The 21,236-nt window shown below is 44.1% G+C and overlaps 1 protein-coding gene across 13 annotated transcripts in view; it reads left to right on the forward strand.

Annotated features, from left to right (window-relative positions):
• The window catches only part of PTK2 (protein tyrosine kinase 2), a 262,791-nt gene that overhangs the window by 23,736 nt on the left and 217,819 nt on the right, over positions 1-21,236 (forward strand). For 11 of the 13 annotated variants that reach the window (XM_028500330.2, XM_055091097.1, XM_055091098.1 and 8 more), the window contains exons 2-3: positions 10,215-10,311; positions 12,941-13,021. The exons of 1 other annotated variant lie outside the window; for it this stretch is intronic. In XM_028500330.2, the coding sequence (XP_028356131.1) occupies positions 12,946-13,021 (76 nt within the window). In that variant the 5' untranslated portion in view covers positions 10,215-10,311; positions 12,941-12,945. The remainder of the gene's footprint in view (positions 1-10,214; positions 10,312-12,940; positions 13,022-21,236) is intronic. One more of the 13 variants, XM_055091094.1, reaches the window with a different exon arrangement.

Raw genomic sequence — 21,236 nt, forward strand, 5'->3', positions numbered from 1 at the left:
GTTCGTACTCCCTGTCATTGGAGTCAATTACAGATACTCATCTCTTAATGCTGATCTGCCCAGGAGGTTTTATGTGTTTCACCTTTGAAAATGTCTTTATGCCGATAGGTACTCTCAGGTATCAGTGCAGGAGTATGTCATTTTAATTGAGCATATTCATTGCTTGGAAGGCATTTATAGAATTCTATTAGGTTCTTCTTGATATTTGCCTTTTAGCATGTCATTATATTGCAGATTAATCACTTCCAATCGATGGTTAGAGGGGGGCCTCAACTGCATAGTTAAATGGATTTTGAAATATGTAAATTTTCATTATACTTGCATCAAGGTTCAAAAAATGCTGCTGTAGCTTAAACTCAGAAATGTATCTGCTGTGAATTTGTGTGGGAATGGAAATCTCGCTGTCTTTGTAACTTCTGATAGCATGGGGAGAGTGTAAAGAAGCGTGGTGTTACTTGTGATTCAAACATCGGCTGTCATTGAAATGACTTTACTGCAGTAGAAGTCTCTCATATAAGCACTGTTGTGCCTTGTAATTTTAGGTTGAATTCATTAAGAAATATTATCAAGTCTTTAGCAACAGCTAATTTCATTGAGTACAATTTTTCGATAACAGTGATAATTGAAGGAGGGTCTTTTTCAGAAAAATTTCAATCGTGGCTCTGAGATCAACAAGTCACAACAAAACCTACCCCCAGTCATTAAACTGCCGTATGGGAGGACAAGTCAGGATAGTTCAGTGAAGTTTGCTGTTGATGCTACTGGTTCAGTAACACATAACAGATTAAAATACTTTGCACAGAGTACGTGCTGATGAAGAATACAGTGAATAACCATAGTTTAAATAACTATGTTTAAAAGCTTAACAGGTTTTAAAAGCTGTAAATGTACAGCTTACATTTTCATAATCTTTGTAAATTTGTCCAGCCAACCCTTCTTCTGCTTCCCATAGTTTTTTTTTTTTTTTTAATGTATTTGGCTGTGCCGGGTCTTAGTTGCAGCATGTGGGATCTTTAGTTGCGACATGAGAACTCTTGGTTGCGGCATGCATGCGGGATCTAGTTCCCTGACCAGGGATCGAACCCGGGTCCCCTGCATTGGAACCTTAGCCACTGGACCACCAGGGAAGTCCCTCCCCATGTATTTTTATTGTCGTCATTTGTATTCCACTTCAAGTTGTACTAAATTAGTGTGTTCTCCAGTTCTTTGAAAATATTCTCACCCGTAGTTCCACATACACTCTTCTTGGAGGCCAGTTCCTCAGTACCATTGGCTCCTTGAATAAATAGCCGAGCGGTGTGGGAACCATCTGTTGACGCATCAACAGCCAAGGAAAGCCACCCAGAGTCATTTGCCTCATTCTTTAGTTGATTATTGATGTTGTTCCCATGTCCTCAACTCTTTCAGCAACTGTTCTTGCTGAAAGGCTGATAGTCTTAAGCGGGTTTGTTTTTTCTCAGCACATTTCTTTGGCCGTGCAAACATCCGTGTAAACTGAGGGACTGTCTAGGATCTTGAGCAGAGAAGTGGTGCGTCTGATTGAGAGTCCGAGTCACGTGCAGCGTTGGGAACAGGCACTGGGGTGGCCAGGGCGGGATCAGGGAGACTGGTGCTGCGTGGGCGTGGCTGCCGCCATCATCCTTCAGCTCGGGTCAGCCTGGTGCTGGGGGATGTGACGCCAAGGGCAGTTTCGGGGCGTGTTTTGCAGGAAAAGCCGACAAGATTGGGTGGGGTGCGTGGGAGGAAGGGTTAGGGATGACACCCTCAGCAGTTGGCTGAGGGGGGGTTGACCGCGTGCGGAAGGGTCGTGTCGGAAGGCCACGCCTGAGCTTTGAGGCGTCTGCTGGGCATTTTACGCTGCTCTCTTTGGCGACGTTTCACTGCTCTGAGCGGGCTAGCAGCTGGTCCCAGCATACAGTGCATCTGTCAGGGTTTGGTCAGGAAAACAGAAGCCACTCTAGACGATTTTTCAATATAGGATCTAGAATCCATCACTTCTGTTGGAATAGGGCTGGCAGGGTTGAAGGTCAAGGAAGCAGCCATGACAGTGAGTGTGTCCCAGGAGCTCATCTGGAATCAACAGTGATCTGGACAGTTGGAGCCGCTGCTGCTGATCTCAGTGGTTGAAGCAGGTGGTTCCTGGGGTCTCCCTCTGGGGCCACTGGGAATTCTCTGTGGAAGCCACTCTAGCTCTTAGCTGCCACAGTTGGTGAATTCTTTTTTCTCCCTACGCATCGGCCTGCAGCTGTGCTTCTGCCCACAGTTGCCTCCTGAGGGTACTTTTCTCGTTCATCTTACCAGTCTTGCACAAGTGCCTCTTATTAGTTACCTCCAGCCCTGTGTCGTGGCAGGAGGGGGTTTTGGGAAACCCAGTTCTGGCTTCTCCTCTGTGATGCACAGGAGAAGGTGGAAGGTGGTGGCTGCAATGCAGGGTTGACAGCAGTCCGTCCAGGACAACAGCTGGGCAGTGGGTCTGAGCTAGAGACACATTTTAGAGTTAGCAGCAGACAGCATTCAGAGTGAGCTTGCCTGGGAGGCAAGCACAGCTAAGAGGAGAACGGACAGAGCCCTGGGGGCTCTGGAATTGACTGGTTTCTCTAACCAGGAGGCACCTGTGAGGTGAGAAGAAAGCAGGGGAAGACGGCATCCTGGGAGCCAAGAGGAGGAGAGAGGAAGTGACCGACTCTTGTCACGTGAGGCCAGAGTACTGACCACTGGATTGAGCAGTTTGGAGATTATTGGTGATCTTGGATAGAGAAGTTTCTATGGAGTGGTGGGGGCCAAAGCCCGTGGGTTTAAGAGCTAAAAAGAATTTGTAATGTTGAGTATATTGGGTGTGTGCTTGTTTATGGGATTATTTGCATAATAGCTGCTTTAAAGGCTTTGTGGGCTAATTCTAACATCTGTTTCATCTCAGTATTGACTTATCTTGATTTTCTTTCCCCATGGGAATCAAAGTGTGCCTGGCTCTTCCTATGCCAAATGTGTGTTGAGCACATCCTCCACATTTAGGGTATTTTGTTAGTGGCTCTTTGTCATATTTAAATCTGCTAATTTGGTGGTGGTTTGAATTCCAGTCTCCTTTCCTAATCCACCTGCTACTGTGTACTTTTCATTAAATAGCTTCTGCAGTTGCTCCATCCAGGTTTACTTTGCCGTCTCCAGGAGAGACAGGATAGAGTGTGCTTTACTCTTCCTTACCTAGACCTGGGACCCTGCACTGGCACACTGCTTCCATTGTGCAGGTAATGATGGTTTCTGGTTTCATCTGGGCCATTAATGTCCAAATGACTGTCCCTTGATCAGTTACCTCTCTCGGTCCCTACAGGAGATGCTCCTTCTAATTACTTCTTGAATTTGGTTCATAGGTCCTTCTTTTGGTGTCTCTCTCAGGTAGACAAAATGACCCTTAGATATACCGTAATAACCATTAGTTCTTTTGAGTATGATTGAAGGGTTGACTTGTCTTGAATATATTAACTGTGCCTATTAATTAATTTGAGTAGAATAGTGTTTTGTTAATTTTTTTTTTTTTTCCCCTCGGTACGCGGGCCTCTCACACTGTTGTGGCCTCTCCCGTTGTGGAGCACAGGCTCCAGACGCGCAGGCTCAGCGGCCATGGCTCACAGGCCCAGCCGCTCCGCGGCATGTGGGATCCTCCCGGACCGGGGCACGAACCCGCGTCCCCTGCATCGGCAGATGGACCCTCAACCACTGCACCACCAGGGAAGCCCTGTTGATATTTTTAAGGCTTTTGCACAGTAGGATTTTCTGGGAATGTTATTCACAGTGCAAAATAGAGCAGTGGTTAAGAGCATGGACTTTGGACAGATTTTACTTTGAGTCTCAGATCTGATCCTTGCTCCCTGTGGGATGGTGACCAGGTTGCTTAAATTCTAATTTCGTTATCTCATCTGTTAGGTAGAGATTATCATAACTCTCTTACAAATGTGGTATAACATAGTTCATACATGGCTAGTCATATAAATAAATAAGTAAAGAATTAACCTGATGTTCAACAAATACAGTTCCTAACAATGTAGATATTTCTGTCGTGGGAATTTGAAGGCTAATCTAGTTTTTCTTTTTTTTTTAAAGATTTATTTTTATTTATTTAGGCTGCACCGGGCCTTAGTTGCAGCATGCATGCCGGATCTAGTTCCCCCACCAGGGATCGAACCCGGGCCCCCTGCATTGGGAGCGCAGAGTCTTACCCACTGGACCGCCAGGGAAGTTCCTGAAGGCTAATCTTAATCATTCTCCGATTTAGTTTGATCAGTTTCTCCAAGAACTAGAAGGCATTTTATATTCATCATTTATTCTGCAGGCATAATAGGCAGTCTGTTATTAGTGTTGTTGTTAATATTGTTTTTTCTGAATTTAGTAACTTTACCTCTTCTTTCTTATTAATGTATTTACTTAGTCATCAGTTTAGTACCAGGCATCTCAGAGATGCCTGAGACATTGCATCCCAACCTGTGAGCAGCACCACAGTCTAGTATTAGAATATTTTTGGCTAGAAAATTAGTTTGAAGCATAAAGAAGCTTTTGTTTGCCCAGAAGATTTTCATAATCATATTCACATTCTTTATATATCTTTGGTTTTTCAGAAAGTTACTTCTGACCTAATATTTTTTAGAATACAGGTTGCAGCTTGCCTACGTACAAAACTGTTGGTAGACTGAGCTTAGAGGAAGGGCAGCCTGTGTGAAATGGTTGTATATTTTGGACATTGGAGACCATCACAGTTAACTTAAATTGTTACGATGTTGTGGGTTAAGAAGTAGTGGGTTTCGGCCTTATTTAGCACTTAGCATCAAACGACCAATTCTTCTCCAGGAGTTCAGCCTACATGCTTAATTCGAGCCAGATATCTTATAATTTGTCAGTGTGTCATGTTGAATGTTACTCAGCTTTAGGAAGAGTTTTTCTGCTGTGCTTGCTTTGGAAAGCCCAGATCATGTTCATTGTTTTAACAGTAATATTATCTGGTTAATTTGGGAAACCAGAATAGCATCATGATTTTAAAAGTGCCGTTAAGCTAGTGTTTGAATCCTTGATCTCTCCCTTCCTTGCTGTGTGACCTTGAAAATTTCTTAATTTCTTTCAGACTTAGCTTTCTTATGTGTAAAATGGGAACACTAATAGTAACCGGCTAGAGGCGTGAGGAGCTAGTACTTATAAAGCACTTAGGAGAAAAGCTGTCATTGTATGATGATTAGGGTTGTTATTGAGGCTTACTGAGAGATGGACGTTAGAAAGCTGGCCACGTTGGATTGTGCATTGAAATGAGAACACTGTAAGCATGGTGATGGAAGGAAATATTTTACCTGTTAATGAAACACAGATTTAGAGTGTGCGACTGGTGGGGAATTTTAGTTTGCATGTTAGAAAGGGAAAGGGGTTCAGGGCAGCCCAGGTGTGTCTATTTATACCCATCATAAAACACACCATTCATGCCCAAAATGTAGAGAGTATCCATCTTACAAATATCTTCAGGGACCTGGCAGTGTATTTTATTGCATAGTAAGACAAGCTTAGTTTCTGTTTATCTATCTGGAGCAAAAGATTTTATTTATGTATTTTAATTATACAGTTTGGGAAATATCTAGTTTTCTCTATTTGAACTAGTTCAAATTTTTATGCTTATATTTGATCAGTTTTGTAGTTAAAATGCATAGCTTCATGTTCTTAATAAAGATAGGTTGGCTCATGTGATAAACAGGAGTGCTGGAACTCAGCATGCACTGAGTCTCCCACTGCTAACATGGCAAGTGAGCAGGCCTCCTGTTGCTTAAAATGAAATGTTGTTACTTGAATTTTCCTTAAAATACAGGAGGAAGCAAAGAGCAGTTATAAGGCACTCAAAAGCTAGTGTATCCATTCATTTATTCAGGCATTGTCACTCATGCATCGAGTATATGTTTATTGATTAAGTGCTCTACGTGTTTGATACAGTGTATACCATTGGGTATATGGTGGTGAGCAAAAACCAGACCTGGGGAGTGTTTTGCCTTTCACAGCAAGAAGAAAGCCAGTTGTTAAGAGACTTGAATTTCAATGAATGAAGTTTTCAGGTTTGTACTCCTTTAATAGAAAAGAGGTCAAAAACAAACAAGAAAAGAAAAGAAAAGGTAGAGGGCCTCTAAAGAGCACATGTTACTTACCTCCTGCCACTGACTGGAGTTTTTTTGATCTTAACTTTGGTTTTATTTAACAGTGTGTGGGTCCTGAGGCTGCAGAGCTGCAAGAGGCTGCCCATTGTCCCTAGAATCTTGCTGTTTGGGTGGAGGGAGAGGCTGACAGATCGGGTCGGATTTAACATCCACTCTAGTAAGCATGTTAAACCGGAAGCTACACCACAAGGGTCCTTGGGGGCAGGGCTGTGTCTCTCCTGTTGACTGATGTGTGTTCCAGTGCCCGGTACCATGCATGGCATGTGTCAGTCACTCCAGAGATCCCTCTGTCAGTGATGGCATGCTGGGGGAGTGCAGGAGAGAGGGGCGTGGCTCCCTCCAGGTGTGCATCCTGGTTCAGCCAGGGCAGGAATATCCAGGTGGAGGGACCTGCAAATGGCATAGAGGTGTGAGGGAGGGCACATGTGTTCTGTAAACTGGAAGTAGTTTACCTTTGCTGGAGTGTAGGATTCCTAGGAGACCAGTGTTGAGAGATGTTAGGACTCTGGAGAGTTAGATTGGGCTTGATCAATAAGGGCCTCATGTCATAACGTACAGGAAGCCAGATTCCCTAACGCCCAGTCTGACACTTTTCATGTTACACAATGCATGCCGTGTCAAAAAGCATCATCACGTCTCGGGGTACCAATCCATTAGTGATAACTTGCCTATTGAAATTCTGTAAGCCGTTGGTGAACTTTTCATCTTTTGGGGAGGATGAGGATATAGCATAAATATTTGTTTTCTCAGGAATAAAAATCGTTTCAACTCTTGAAGGACAAGCAAAGTCTGTATGTCTTTGACTTCTAGTTCCCTAGAAGAATGCCAGGTATGTAGAGTAGGTACTCAGTACGTGAATAAACGCAAAAAGACCTTTGCTCTCATGTGCACTGCTGTAGCAAGCATTACACTGGGTTCTGGAAAGTGATCGCTGAGGAATGGCCCCCTACGAGGTCTCCAGGCCAGTGAGGGGCAGAGAGAAGCAAGTCATTGGTGCTGGGACAGTAGGTGAGTACCTTGTAGAGAGACGCACAGGGTAGTGTGATGGATGGTCACCTTCCTTTGACCACTGAATCCCGTGTTCTTAGTTCTTTTTATGCCTGCTGCTTATTTTCCCCATACTTTCCAATAGCCTTTTAGTAAATCTTCCACAAGGTCAGTCACATAGACTCTTCACATTCTCTTTCTGGGATACGATTTCTTGGAGATCTCTGTTTTCTTCTTTTCTGAGCTGGTTGTTCCTTACGCCTTTTCCTGTGGTGTTGCCCCTGGACGTTCCTTTGCTCTCATCCTTTGGCTTTTCTCCAGAGTTGAGTTTCGTGTTTGTGGTATTGCTTGTGTATGTCTTTCTTGACTGACTTCTTCGTTTGGGTGGAGCACACCATACAGAGGTGAATCACTTTAGAAAGGTGGTCCAGTGTCTTTGGGCAGGTGCGGCAGCCTTCCACATTCCTTTCTCATGAGCCACGTTGCTCCGACTGTCCTCTCCTGGCGCACAGCTCCCGTTCTGGAATCTCCTTTCACTGTCATCCTGGAGATGCCCTCATCTCTTCATCGAAGCTCGTGTTTGTCCATGACTTCCTCCTACTTTGTTATGCACACATTTTGGTGGAGGACTTTCTCCAGTGGCTTCCTGAGGCGGGATGCTTAAGAGGCAGAAAGTTTGCGAGTGAGCGCGATGGAGGAGGTGACTGGCGGTGTGGCCGGCGTGGGGCTCGTGTTGGCATCGCTCTGCTCCATTGCCTCCTGGGCGCACGTTACTGGTTTTCAGTTCAGAGCTTATTCTAATTTTTATTCTTTGTATGTAACTTTTTTCCTTTCCATCTTTAGAAGCGTGTAGGAATTAAAAAATTTGGCCAAGTCTTTTTAAATGTCATGATGTGTGGGTCTCTTTTCATCTACTGTTCTGCTTATTTAGTGGGGACCTTCATTCTGGTAACTTTTATCCCTCAGTTATGGGAAAATTTTTTCAAGTTATTGTGCTGAAGATTTTCTCCCTTCTGTTTCCTTGTTCTGTCTTTCTGGAAGTCTTGTTATCCACAACTTGGGTGTTATAGACAAGTTCTGTAATGTTCTTATACTTTCACTCCAGTATACTTTTCTTCCCACCTTCCCTCCCTCCCTTCTCCTTGCCTTCCTTCCTCCCTCCTTCCCTCCCTCCTTCCCTCCCTCCTTCCCTCCCTCCGTTCTCCTTGCCTTCCTTCCTCCCACCTTCCCTCCCTCCCTTCTCCTTGCCTTCCTCCCTCCCTCCCTTCTCCTTGCCTTCCTCCCTCCCTCCCTTCTCCTTGCCTTCCTCCCTCCCTCCCTTCTCCTTGCCTTCCTCCCTCCCTCCCTTCTCCTTGCCTTCCTCCCTCCCTCCCTTCTCCTTGCCTTCCTCCCTCCCTCCCTTCTCCTTGCCTTCCTCCCTCCCTCCCTTCTCCTTGCCTTCCTCCCTCCCTCCCTTCTCCTTGCCTTCCTCCCTCCCTCCCTTCTCCTTGCCTTCCTCCCTCCCTCCCTTCTCCTTGCCTTCCTCCCTCCCTCCCTTCTCCTTGCCTTCCTCCCTCCCTCCCTTCTCCTTGCCTTCCTCCCTCCCTCCCTTCTCCTTGCCTTCCTCCCTCCCTCCCTTCTCCTTGCCTTCCTCCCTCCCTCCCTCCCTTCTCCTTGCCTTCCTCCCTCCCTCCCTTCTCCTTGCCTTCCTCCCTCCCTCCCTTCTCCTTGCCTTCCTCCCTCCCTCCCTCCCTTCTCCTTGCCTTCCTCCCTCCCTCCCTTCCTCCCTTCCTTTCTTCCTTTCTTTTTATTTTGCTTTCAGGGAGATGTCTTCAATTTGACTTAAGCTTCTTCCTTAGTTTTTTATTTCTGTGCTCAGGTTCTTTAATATCCAAGAGTTCTTATTTTGTTCTTTTAAAAGAACATCCTGTTTTTGTTTATTGATTGCAGTGTCTTCTTATCTCTAGGTTATTGATTGTATAGTTTCTGTTTCTTTCAAGTTATTTCCCTCCTTGCTTCCTTCCCTCCCACCGTCCCACCCCCGTCCTTCTGTCTGCCATGGTCTGGGCCTTTTGACTTTTACATCAGGATATTCTGGGTGGGCCATTTGTTGGGGAATCCCCAGTGTATCTTCTGGTCTTTCTCCTTGGCCTGATCAGATTCCCCAGACTCTTATCTGTAGAATTCTGACTACACAATTCTGGGGGCTGAGTGGGTGGGTGGTGGGAAGCTGAAGCATCCACCGTTGAGTTATGTACACTGATGAAGTCTGCCTGTGTTAGTGCAGCTGGACAGGGGGACTTCAGTCCAGAGACGTTCTGCTTTTTCCAGGGAGTGACCGTCCAGTCTGTGTCAGAGATGGTGTTGAGGTTCTGGCTGTGGCTTAAGCAGCTTCACCTGCTCCTCTGTGTTTAGGCCTCCACTTTCCTCGCCCCCAGTTGTCTGCACTGGTGCTGCCAGTTCGGAGCCTTCTGGGATACCGATGTGTAAATGGAATTGGGTCTTAGTTTTTTCCACTGCTGGCTTAGGATCTGGCTTTCTTGGCCTGCTGGGTCATTTACTATGCTTACAATCTTTCATAGTTTCCGTTTCCTCCAAGTTTCTTTTCTTCTTTTTTCTTATTTGTTTTGTTTTGGTCTTTTATCTTCCATGTGAGAAACTTTTCTCACAGCTTCCAGAATTCTCTTTCTTTTTCTCCTTTCAGTTCTGCCTGAGCTATGTTTTGTTTGTAAAATTTTTTTATATCCCTTTAGTATGATTTTGGTGGGAGAGGATGAAATAGATGTATATATTGTTGGTGATCTTACCCTGAACTTACTTGCTAACTTTGTGCCTCATTAATATATGCTTGTTGATATGTTTTAATAGTTTTCAGTTTTCCACATGTATTTTCTCAACTGGAATGTAGGTTTGAAGACAGGGACTTGATAACATGTTTGTATCCCTCATTCCAGGTCTGGCACGGCATGCGTGGTAGGTATTGAGGCTGGCTGTGAGGGGATGAACACAGTAGAGCTTGAAAAAGTGGCGGTGAAGGTGGTTTTATAAACGCGCGTTGTCTTTTCTTGTCAGGTTCTTTCTGACCGCTATGGAAAGAGGAAAGAGAAACTAGGAGTATTTGTAAATCATCGTTTGACTTCGTCACAGAGTTATGGTGGCCTTCTGAACTGTGAGTCTGATTCTCTTGCTACACTTGTGTCTTGGATTTTTGTTTTGCTTTGATTTTTCTTTCCCCTGCCTTAGGGTTTCTTTGACCCACAGTAGAAACAAACAAAAGGTAGTGAATTTTGCAGACTAAGTGAGAGAAAAAACAGAAGTTATTTAGTACCTTCTCTGTGTAGATACTATGTATATATTTTTGCTGAGATAGTGTAATAATAATGATTAACAACAACAATAACATCGCATGCTTTAGAATAGTGCCTGGTGCCTTATAAACACCAAGTTATAGCTGCTGATGGGTCCTCACAATAACCCGGTGAGTGAGGTCGCTCCTCTCCCCTCTTTCATGTTTGCATAATTTAAGTACAGAGAGGTTAAAGGTTACTAAGCTAGTAAATGCAAAGCTGGGATTCAGACTCAGTCTGGTTCAGAGCTTGTGCCCTTTACTCTGGTACCTGAGTCTCATGGGCTCTGGATTCAGGTGGCAGCTTAGCTACTTACTAACTCTTTACTAGCTACCTAACCCTAGCTTTCCCATCCAACAAACGGTGTTTGGATAGCACCTCCCGGGGCGGTGAGAGGTGTGTAAGGTGCTCAGCACTCACAAATGTTAGCAGTTATTCCGTGAGAGCTTTCCCATTTTAATGAGAGGAAGACTGGGCTCTTTGTAATTTGTAACTTCAGAATTTGTTTCATGCTCCACCGCTGGGAAGTTGTAAAGTTGAGATTCTATCCCAGTTTGTCTTTTCCAAAGACTGCTCTTTCTGGTTAGTTTAGTGGTAAATCAAGGACAGACAGTTGGTAGACGATTCATACATCTCTCCTGGGGTATTGGCATTGGTAAGCACTTTGTTGTTCCAATATGTTGTGTCGGTAAAAGCCTCATGAACTTGGACTTCATGGATTCAGTATTCATGACAATTTATAACTGTGTTGAATTTCACTTTGGCCAGTGTCCTTGTCTTGGATGCCCAAGTGGCAGGGCCCTGGTGGTTTTTCCATTTCCTTCTGAAGGTCAGCTCACTTTCCTCCTTTGTTCTCTTTCTTCCCAAGCCACTTCTGTTTCTACAGAGGCTAGGTATTAGGGAAGGGAAATTATGTCATGCAGTTTCAATTTCCTAGCAAGGCCCGGAAGTCTTACTCCCGTTTTTCCAATTCCCCCTGCTCTTTTTTGGCTGCAAGAGGAGCCTCTTCTGCATGGCTGTGCCAGGTGTGATTATGTCGCAGGTCGTGAGGTGACAGCCTTGTTTCACTCCCTCCTCCCAGTCCAGATTATATGTTTCTTCCTGTAACTGTAACATTTATTTGGGTGAAAGTCTGTTTCCTAGAGTCTTCGAAATAAAAAAGATTTTATTTCACCTCTGCATCTTTTCTGCTTGACCCATAGGTGGTTTTTGCTAAATGCTGAATGAAGGAATATTTAATGCTGGACACAAAGTAAGTTCTCTTAGTAGATCCAAACAAGAGGCAGAATATCAAGTGTAGCTTTTCAGCAGCATTAGCACTTAAAAATATCTCATCTTGGTACAGCACAAGACGGTTACATGCGGGCAATATTTAGTAGAAGTTACTCAAAAATCTAATTGATATAATATGCAGTGGAAGAAAAGCCTGATGGGAGGGTGGTGAGAGGACAGACCAGCTCCTGATGAACCAAGAGCCTCTTCCCTAGCTCAGTGGAGCTTTTTAGCACCAGGACATAATCTACTGATTCTGTGTTGGCTTTTTTTTTTTTTCCCCCAGTATTTGAAAATATATAAGCCTAGGAAAATAACCTTCTAACCAGTGTTCCTGTAATTGTTTCCCCCAGCTCCAGACAAATGGTCAGACCACATGAGTAATTCTGGCCTCCCCCAGAGTGAGTCCAGAGCTGTGATGCTGAGGTCCAGGCCCCTGGGTCTACCTGAGTGCCCCACCGTAAGCCCCTGCCCCGCCTGAGCCCCTGCAGAATGGCTCTTCTCCCGAAGCTGCTTTGCCAGAGCTGGCTCTTGGTTCTTGCTATGTTTTGGGGTGTTGGGCTAGAAGGCAAGGACTGGGATGGAGGAGTTTACAACTGCAACCCTAAGAAAGCAAAGCAAAGTTTTGGAGGAGCAGAGTTGCTGAAATATGTATGGAGATCATTTTCAGGGTTAATGGTTTGTGGGAAGGTGGTAGAAGGAAGGCTGCCTTGAGACCCTCTGAAGACCCCCATTTTGTGAATAAAGACATCTTTTAAGCATCTCGTGCTCCCCTCCTGGAGGCCCCTGGAATCCTCTGCTTTAGCCGTTTCTTTTAGCGTTTGCATCCATGTTTCCTAACTTTATTTCTGTACTAGTCAGGAGTCACTGATGCATCAATTTTAGGAAAAGTTACATTTTCAACTTCGCTATATAGTTAAATCACAATTTTTGTTTAGACCCATATTTTAGTTTTTAATTTTTCTTGACTTTGTAAACATTGCTCACTGTTGAGCCAGTTAATTCAGTGTGATTACGTTTCCTTATTCAACTTTTTGTTTTCCTGCTTTCTTGGACCTCTAATGGCTACATTTTTTTCCTGTTTGCTTAATATTCTTAAGTCTGGCTAAGAGTTCTCACCTCCTCTACTAGCTCTATAAGTAAGGCTGATCAAGTATTTTAATTCTGTCTCACCCCCAGGACAGATGTTCCTCCTGCCTGCTGGGAACGGTGCCCGGGTTGAAGAACATAGGGCAGATGGGGCAGGAGCAGGGAGACAAGGTAGAAACGCTGATGGAGAAAAGTATGGTGGGAAGTTCAGAGGGAGGGGAAGACTGTCTTCCTGGGGGAGCCTGCAGGGAAGGATAAGAAGGGCTGGCTGTAGCTGCGGAAGGGCATTCCAGGTAGAGAAAGCGCAAGAATAAGCACAGAGATGGACCTAGATTGTACAGAGACTGTACATATTAACTGAGTTACAGACTCTACCCTTAAGAGATTTAAACAGGTTTACATGGGAAATGTGATTCAGATTGTTAAACATCTGATGTAAATTTTTAATGTTGTCCTAAAACCTGAGCATAGGAGATATCAGGACACTTGAATCGAAGTGATAATCTTTTTTTTTTTTTTTTTTTTTTTTTTTTTTTTTTTTTGTGGTGCTGTGGCCTCTCCTGTTGCGGAGCACAGGCTCCGGATGTGCAGGCTCAGTGGCCATGGCCCATGGCCCCAGCCGCTCCGCGGCATGCAGGATCCTCCCAGACCGGGGCACGAACCCACGTCCCCTGCATCGGCAGGTGGACTCTCAACCACTGCACCACCAGGGAAGCCCCCCAAGTGATAATCTGAAACTGTTGATTTCATGTATTGATTCATGGAAAAAAAATCCTTATAGAGCACCTGTCACAAAAACTTAATAGAATTGGCATCTGGCTGTCCAAACCAATCATTGGCGCCGGACTGTGCTGAAGCTACGCTCCGTTTGTCAGGCAAGAGCAGGGCATTTAAGAAGCTGTTCCAGAAGCTGTTCCACATTTGGTTGCAATGGGAATGTGGCAAGCAGAGGGGGTGGAAAATGTCACTGAGGTGTGTAAGCACCAGTCTAATTTGTATGGCACAGCTATAGCATCCTGGAGGAAAGTGAGCCGTTCATGATGGGGTCATGCGAGACCAAGGGTGATTAGATGAGATCCTTTTGCAAAGAAGTATCACTGCATTTGAAATGCTGAGGCAAAATCGTAAGAAATAAGGTCCACAGAGGCTTTCATGATTGCCAGCTACAGGGCACCTCTTATGTAAACACCTGGTAGTTTTCATGTGTGGTCGGGACCCTGCACCTGCATTTAGTTCAGTGTGTCCAGTGTGTGCACGTTACTGCTATGTGAGCCTCCAGTTTCATATGCACAGCTCTGTGAAGAGTGCATCTTTATCTTTCCAGTCTCACATTGTGATTCAGGAACTTTGGGTGAATGTATTAGTCAGAATAGCTGCCATTTATGTGTCAGTCGTTGTGTGAGTTAGAATGTTATTTAATTTTTTATAGTAATTCAGGTAGGTAGCATTTACTGTTCACGTTTTGTAGATGAGAAACGGGACTTAGAGATGTTAAGAAACTTGCCCAGGGTTTCATATGGTGGTTATCAAGTTTTCAGGTTCCTTTGCAGTAAGTCTTAGCCCTTGTGCTCCTGCATGTGGGTCATGCTTTCATAGCGAGGAGAGTCGTGCTGCCTGCTGAACTGCCCGCGGACCTTCCCTCGGTGCTGTGCTTCCTTTCTGTGCTGTCAGTCATGTGTCGAGCACGACGCGTGTATTCAGCGTGTATGTATCACACATGCTGACTTGCATTACCACTGTATCTGCAGAGCTCTGCAGGCATTGCCAATCAGGTGTTCCTGGCTCATACTGAGGAAGGAATGTGGTTTCAGCAAATACTTGTAAAAATAGGGAAATTGGTCCATTCCTGTCCCTAGAAGTAGGGAGACAACTTTTCCTGTGGTTTTTACATTCAGAGTAAGGAGAGGAGGGGATTTTTTTTCTTTCTACCTGTTTTGGCATATCATAGATATTTTTTTTGGGGGGGGGCAAGTAGGGTGTTGGGAGTTGGGATGGTAAGGAAGCATTTTAGATTTATGTCTACTCCTCATGAATTCTAAGTGGCTTATCAAAATATGCAAATTTTTCAGCATTTCTTCTTTGATTAACTGTATATTAAAAAGGATAGATGTCTCATTAAAAAACAAAAATTTGCCACTTGCAGCGACGTGGATGGGCTTGGAGGGCATTATGCTAAGTGAAATAAGTCGGACAAAGGAAGACAAATAATATGTGTTATCACTTATATGTGGAACCTGAAAAAATGCAACAAACTAGTGAATATAACAACAACAAAAAAGCCTCACTGATATAGAGAACAAACTAGTGATTACCACTGGGGAGAGGGATTGGGGAGGGGCAGTACAGGGGTAGGGGAGTAAGAGATACAAACTATTAATAAAATAAACTACAAGCATATATTGTACAACATGGGGAATATAGCCAATGCTTTATCATAACTGTAAATGGAGTATAACCTTTAAAAATTGTGAATCACAGCTTCCCTGGTGGTGCAGTGGTTAAGAATCCGCCTGCGAATGCAGGGGACACGGGTTTGAGCCCTGGTCCGGGAAGATCCCACATGCGACGGAGGAACTAAGCCCATGCGCCACAACTACTGAGTCTAGGGCTCTAGAGCCCGCGAGCCACAACTACTGAAGCCCACGTGCCTAGAGCCCATGCTCCGCAACAAGAGAAGCCAATGCACTGCAATGAAGAGTAGCCCCTGCTCGCCGCAACTAGAGAAAGCCTGTGCGCAGCAATGAAGACCCAACACAGCCAAAAATAAAATAAATAAATAAATTTAAAAAAAATTGTGAATCACTGTACTGTAACCTGTAACTTATGTAATATTGTACAGCAACTATACTTCAGTTAAAAAAAAAAAGGTGTCTCAGTAAAAACTTCAATTGAAAAAATGGCCAAAAGGTTTGATTAGGCATTTCATGCCTTTCATAAGGATAAGAATAAGCACACAGAAAGACGCTCAGCATCATTAATCGTTGGGGAAATGCAGATGACAACCACACTGAGATACCATTGCAATCCTATTAGAATGGCTGGCATTAAAGCAAAATAAGACAACACAAGGTGACAGTGCCCAGTGACAAAGACGTGAAGCAGTTAGAACTGTCTTGCTTCGCTGGTGGGAATGCAAAGTGTTATAACCACTTTGGAAAACAATTTGGCAGTTTCTTATAAAGTTGGATATATACCTATCATACAATCCAGTAATCCTACTTGGAGGTATTTACCCAAGGGAAATGAAAATTTATGTCGATGTATATGAATGTTTATAGCAGCTTTATTCATAATCATTTAACATGGAAAACAACTCAGATGCCCAACAGCTGGTAAATGGATGAGCAGGTTGTGGTCCGCCCCTACGGTGGAATCCTATTCAGCAACAGGGAGGAATTAACTACTGACATAGGCAGCAAAATGGGTGAATTGCCAAAGCATTCTACCAGGTGAAAACACAAAACGCTAATGTAACTTTGATTCCATTTATACAACATTTTGGTAAAGGCAAAGCTCTGAGAATAGAAATTAGGTGAGTGGTTGCCTAGGGCTGAGGGTGGGAGAGACCTGTGTACAGAAGGGCATGAGAGCACTTCTTGGGGTGATGGAAAGAGGCCATATCGTCCATGGCCGTACAACTGAGTATGTTTGTCAGAACTCACTGAACTGGAGGTTTTTCTGTATGGAAATCATACACCAAACTTAAAAAAAAGATAGGTGACTTCTGTGTATATACATACAGATATTGCACACACTTGAGCTCACCTTTTCTTTCAAGCTGGATTAAATTTTATTTTTCTGGATGAGGTATCATGGAAGTTTAAGTGAAATAGATTTTAGCATAGACCCTACCTTGAAGTCCTTGGCTGATTTTTGTATGCTTATTTATTCATGACCTCTAAAGGCTTTATAATGTGGCTTGTCTTCGTATAATACAATTGTATATTACAGATGTCATGTAATTAGCATAAGTAAAAGTTGTTTTAAAAGTTAAATTTTAGGATTCCTTCCATATTGTTCAAGCTCTTGTAGCTCTGGAGAAAATAGTTTTACCAGCTTTAAAAATTAATAAGAACTGTTTTCTCAGATTAATGGGACAAATTTATTTTATTTTAAAAATACTTATTTATCTATTTGGTTGCACTGGGTCTTAGTTGTAGTAGGTGGGCTCCTTAGTTGCAGCAGGCGGGCTCCTTAGTTGCGGCTCATGGGCTTCCTCAGTTGCGTCGTGCTGGCTCCTTAGTTGTGGCATGCGAACTCTTAGTTGCGGCATGCATGTGGGATCCAGCTCCCTGACCAGGGATCGAACCCGGGCCCCCTGCATTGGGAGCGCAGAGTCTTAACCACTGCGCCACCAGGGAAGTCCCGGGACAAATTTAATTATGCAGTCTTCATATCTTTTGTTTAGTCGGCTATAATTGTAGGGTACAGTCAGTTACATTTTACACTGCTAGAAATAACAAGAACGTACACAGAAAATAATACACATTAGCTTTACTGAACTTAAGACTTAATTGTGACTGTAAATACATTTTCTTAAAAGTATGCAAGAGAGTTGCTTGTTATTACTTTGTGGTGCCTTTTGATGTCCTCCAGAGCTGTTATTTAGCACTTTTTCCCAATAGGTCCTTGCTTAGGAAAGGCTTGTATAGGGCAGGGAGGGAAATTAAAGTGGAAAGTTGTGTGTATATTTGTGTGTTTTAATTTTTATTTAAAAATAAAAGTTTGTTTGACTTTAGAGAATAAGAAGGCCGCAATTTTAAATGATGAGCTCTTCATAATTTTATGATGGGAGGATACTCCACTGTGTGGTTATAATAGAATCAGTGATAAAATGAGGCTGGTTTTTGTTCCTTTATTGCACGTGTCCCTCTGTGTTTGAGACCCACCTTACTCTCCCCTAGAGATGTAAACCACTGGGTGCCCAGACCTGCTCACCGCAGCCCCTGCCTGCCACCCTTTGTATGGTGAGCACACGCCAAAGATCTGCTAGTAGCCTCCTTGATAGCATATTGAGGGACAGAAGAGAGATTGGAATTGTTCTGCTTACATTTTGTTGAATGGCTCCATCCCTGTGTTTTTCTCTGGAATCTTCACTAACTTAACCCTGTCTGAAGGCTGAGAAGAGGGCTGGGATGCTTCTTACAGTTAACGGTGTTTCTGGGTGCTGTCAGTGGTCCATTTGTGTGGACGCGGGAGGGCGGTTTGCCGGGTGTTCCCTCTGGTTGGGATCGTGTTGTTGCTGCACCACACGTGTGGAGTGTAACTGCCGTGTACAGTGTCTTCTAAGAGGTTTCAGTGTGACTCACTGTTCAATTGAAAGGTTATTGTATATGCAGAATAGAAAAAAAAATAGGGGAGTGTACACTTAAAAAATATGTAACCATATTTATTATATTTTTCAAAAGGATGCTTAACAGGTCTTCTTAAACAAAATGTACTAAAAGATATTAAACTCAGTTTTAGCTTTTCTGGGTGACTTGGGATCTGCGGTATGAACACTTGTCGATTTCAGTACGCAGTAACACAACTTTTTCCTTTTTCGTCAGTATCATACCACTGGGTTGGCGCCTCTGAAAGCCCCTCCGGCACCCTTTCTACTTTGCTGCTCCTTGTTTTGTTTTTTGTTTTTAAAATTTTTAAAAATTGAAGTATAGTTGGTTTACAATGTTTCACGTGTATAGCATGTTTTGTTTCTTTAAATGAAAAAATTTTTTTCTTTTATGGAAAAGTTGTAAGATGCAGTATAGGGAACTTCCAAATACTGTACTTCACCTAGATTCACCCAATATTAAATTAACATTTTGTTACATTTGCCTGTGTGCCTTCCCTACCCCCATCCCCGTTTTCCTCTTCTCTCCCTCCCCATCCCTCCCTGCCCTCTCTCTCTGTCCCTCCATATATATATGTGCACATACATACACATATATTTACTTATTTATTTATTTTTTTTGTGGTACGTGGGCCTCTCACCGCTGTGGCCTCTCCCATCGCGGAGCACAGGCTTCGGACGTGCAGGCTCAGCGGCCATGGCTCACTGGCCCAGCCGCTCCGTGGCATGTGGGATCCTCCCGGACCGGGGCATGAACCCGCGTCCCCTGCATCGGCAGGCGGACTCTCAACCACTGCGCCACCAGGGAAGCCCTATTTACTTATTTTTTAAAAGAGGTTTCTCCACAATGCTATCCTTTTTAAAAAAATTAATTAATTAATTAATTTTATTTTTGGCTGTGTTGGGTCTTCATTGCTGCGCACGGGCTTTCTCTAGTTGCGGCGAGCGGGGGCTACTCTTCGTTGCGGTGCGCGGGCTTCTCATCGCAGTGGCCTCTCCCATTGCCGAGCACGGGCTCTAGGAGTGCGGGCTTCAGTAGTTGTGGCACTCGGGCTCAGTAATTGTGGCTCGTGGGCTCTAGAGCGCAGGCTCAGCAGTTGTGGCACATGGGCTTAGCTGCTTTGCGGCATGTAGTATCTTCCTGGACCAGGGCTCGAACCTGTGTCCCCTGCATTGGCAGGCGGATTCTTAACCGCTGCGCCACCAGGAAAGTCCCCGTATACTTACTTTTTACCAAGGCCTTTGAGAGTAGGTTGCAGCCATCATGCCCTTTATCCCCTTAAATACTTCGGTGAGTATGTGCTAAGAACAATATGACCATGATATAATTCATATAATTATCAAATTTACAAAATTTAACATTGCCTTAGCAACCCAAACACTTATCAAAATGTAGACCATTGTCGTTTTGTTGTTGAACCCAAGTTCGTGTGCCCAACTCACTGTGAGGCCAAACAAACCAAAACGTTGGAATTTGAAGAACAGAATGGTGTATTGCAGGACCAAGCAAGGAGACCAGGTGGCTCGTGCTTAAAAGACCTGAACTCCGATGGTTCTTGGGGAAGAGTTTTTATAGGTAAAATTCGGGGGGAGGGCTGCAGGGTGTGTAACCATCCTCTGATTGGTTGGTGGGGAGGTAATAGGGTGGTGTTCAAGGAATTTCAGTCATCAGTCTTCTGCTTCCAACCGGTCTGGGGTCTATGTGTGGCTGCTCAGCCTGAAATTAACATCCTCCACCTGGGTGGGATCCTTAGTTCCTGTAGAAGCAGTCAGAGATCTGTATCAGATTGTTAGGTATATCTCTTGAGGAGGAACCAGGACCCTGGTTTATTGCTGTATTATTCTTTTTTTCTTTTTTTTTAATATATAAATTTATTTATTTATTTTTGGCTGCGTTGGGTCTTCATTTCTGCGCGCGGGCTTTATCTAGTTGCGGTGAGCAGTGGCTACTCTTCATTGTGGTGCACGGGGTTCTCATCATGGTGGCTTCTCTTGTTGCTGAGCATGGGCTCTAGGCACGCAGGCTTCAGTAGTTGTGGCGCAAGGGCTCATTGCTCCGCGGAAATGTGGGATCTTCCTGGACCAGGTATCGATCCTTTGTCTCCTGCATTGGCAGGTGGATTCTTAACCACTGCGCCACCAGGGGAACCCCTGCACTATTATTTCTTGACTGCTCTTCCTTTGTTTCTGCATTCCCTCACTCTAATTAGTAATGGTTGGAATCTGCCCTTTGGAACTCAGGGAAGGTCTAGGAGGCTGAAACCTTTTTCTTACAAACAAGAAATGGGGGGCACAGAAAGTTCCTTCATGCTCACAGTCCCTGTCCCAGCACCCTCCCCCGCCCGCCCAGCCCAAGACAACTGCTGTCTTTCTTCCACCTCAGATCAGTTTTGCCTGTTGTAGGATTTCATGTCAACAGAATTGTGCAGTATGTATGACTGTGTAAGGCATTTTTTAGCACAGTAGAGTTGAGATTCATCTATGTTGTTGTGTAATTGGTTCCTTTTTATTGCTGAGTAATATTCCATTGTATGAGTCTATCATATCTTGTCTATCCATTCTTTCTCGGTAAACATCTTCATTTTTGAAGAAATTTATGCTGGGTGATGGTGTTTACTTTCAGCTTGCTGATGAAAGTGTTGTCCTGTTGTCCTCTGGCTCTTTGTGCAGATTTCTGAAACTTATTTTCTACAACTTTTTCATCTCTGATACTCTGCCTTGCAAATGTCAGCTTGACTCAGCTTCCCAAAACTTGAAATTTTCTCTCCTCAGCTTACTGAAGCTGCAGTGCTCTGCTTCGATTCCCCTTCCTGTACTGTTGTCCAGGGTTGCCTTCAGCCAGACAGAGGGGACAGTGGGGATCACAGACCTGCCTTGCCCATTGTCTCAAGATCTGAAAAAAGTTGTTTCCTGGATTGTGTCCATTTTTCTATTTGTTTACCATGGGAGGACATTTTCCATACTAGTTACCCCTTCCTGGCTGAAGTGGACATCCCTAGGTCAGTGCTTTTTTTTTTTTTCTTTTTTTCTTTTGCGGTACGCGGGCCTCTCACC

The sequence above is a fragment of the Physeter macrocephalus genome, chromosome 15 (genome assembly GCF_002837175.3).
Source record: "Physeter macrocephalus isolate SW-GA chromosome 15, ASM283717v5, whole genome shotgun sequence".
In the NCBI taxonomy this organism is placed as follows: Eukaryota; Metazoa; Chordata; class Mammalia; order Artiodactyla; family Physeteridae; genus Physeter; species Physeter macrocephalus.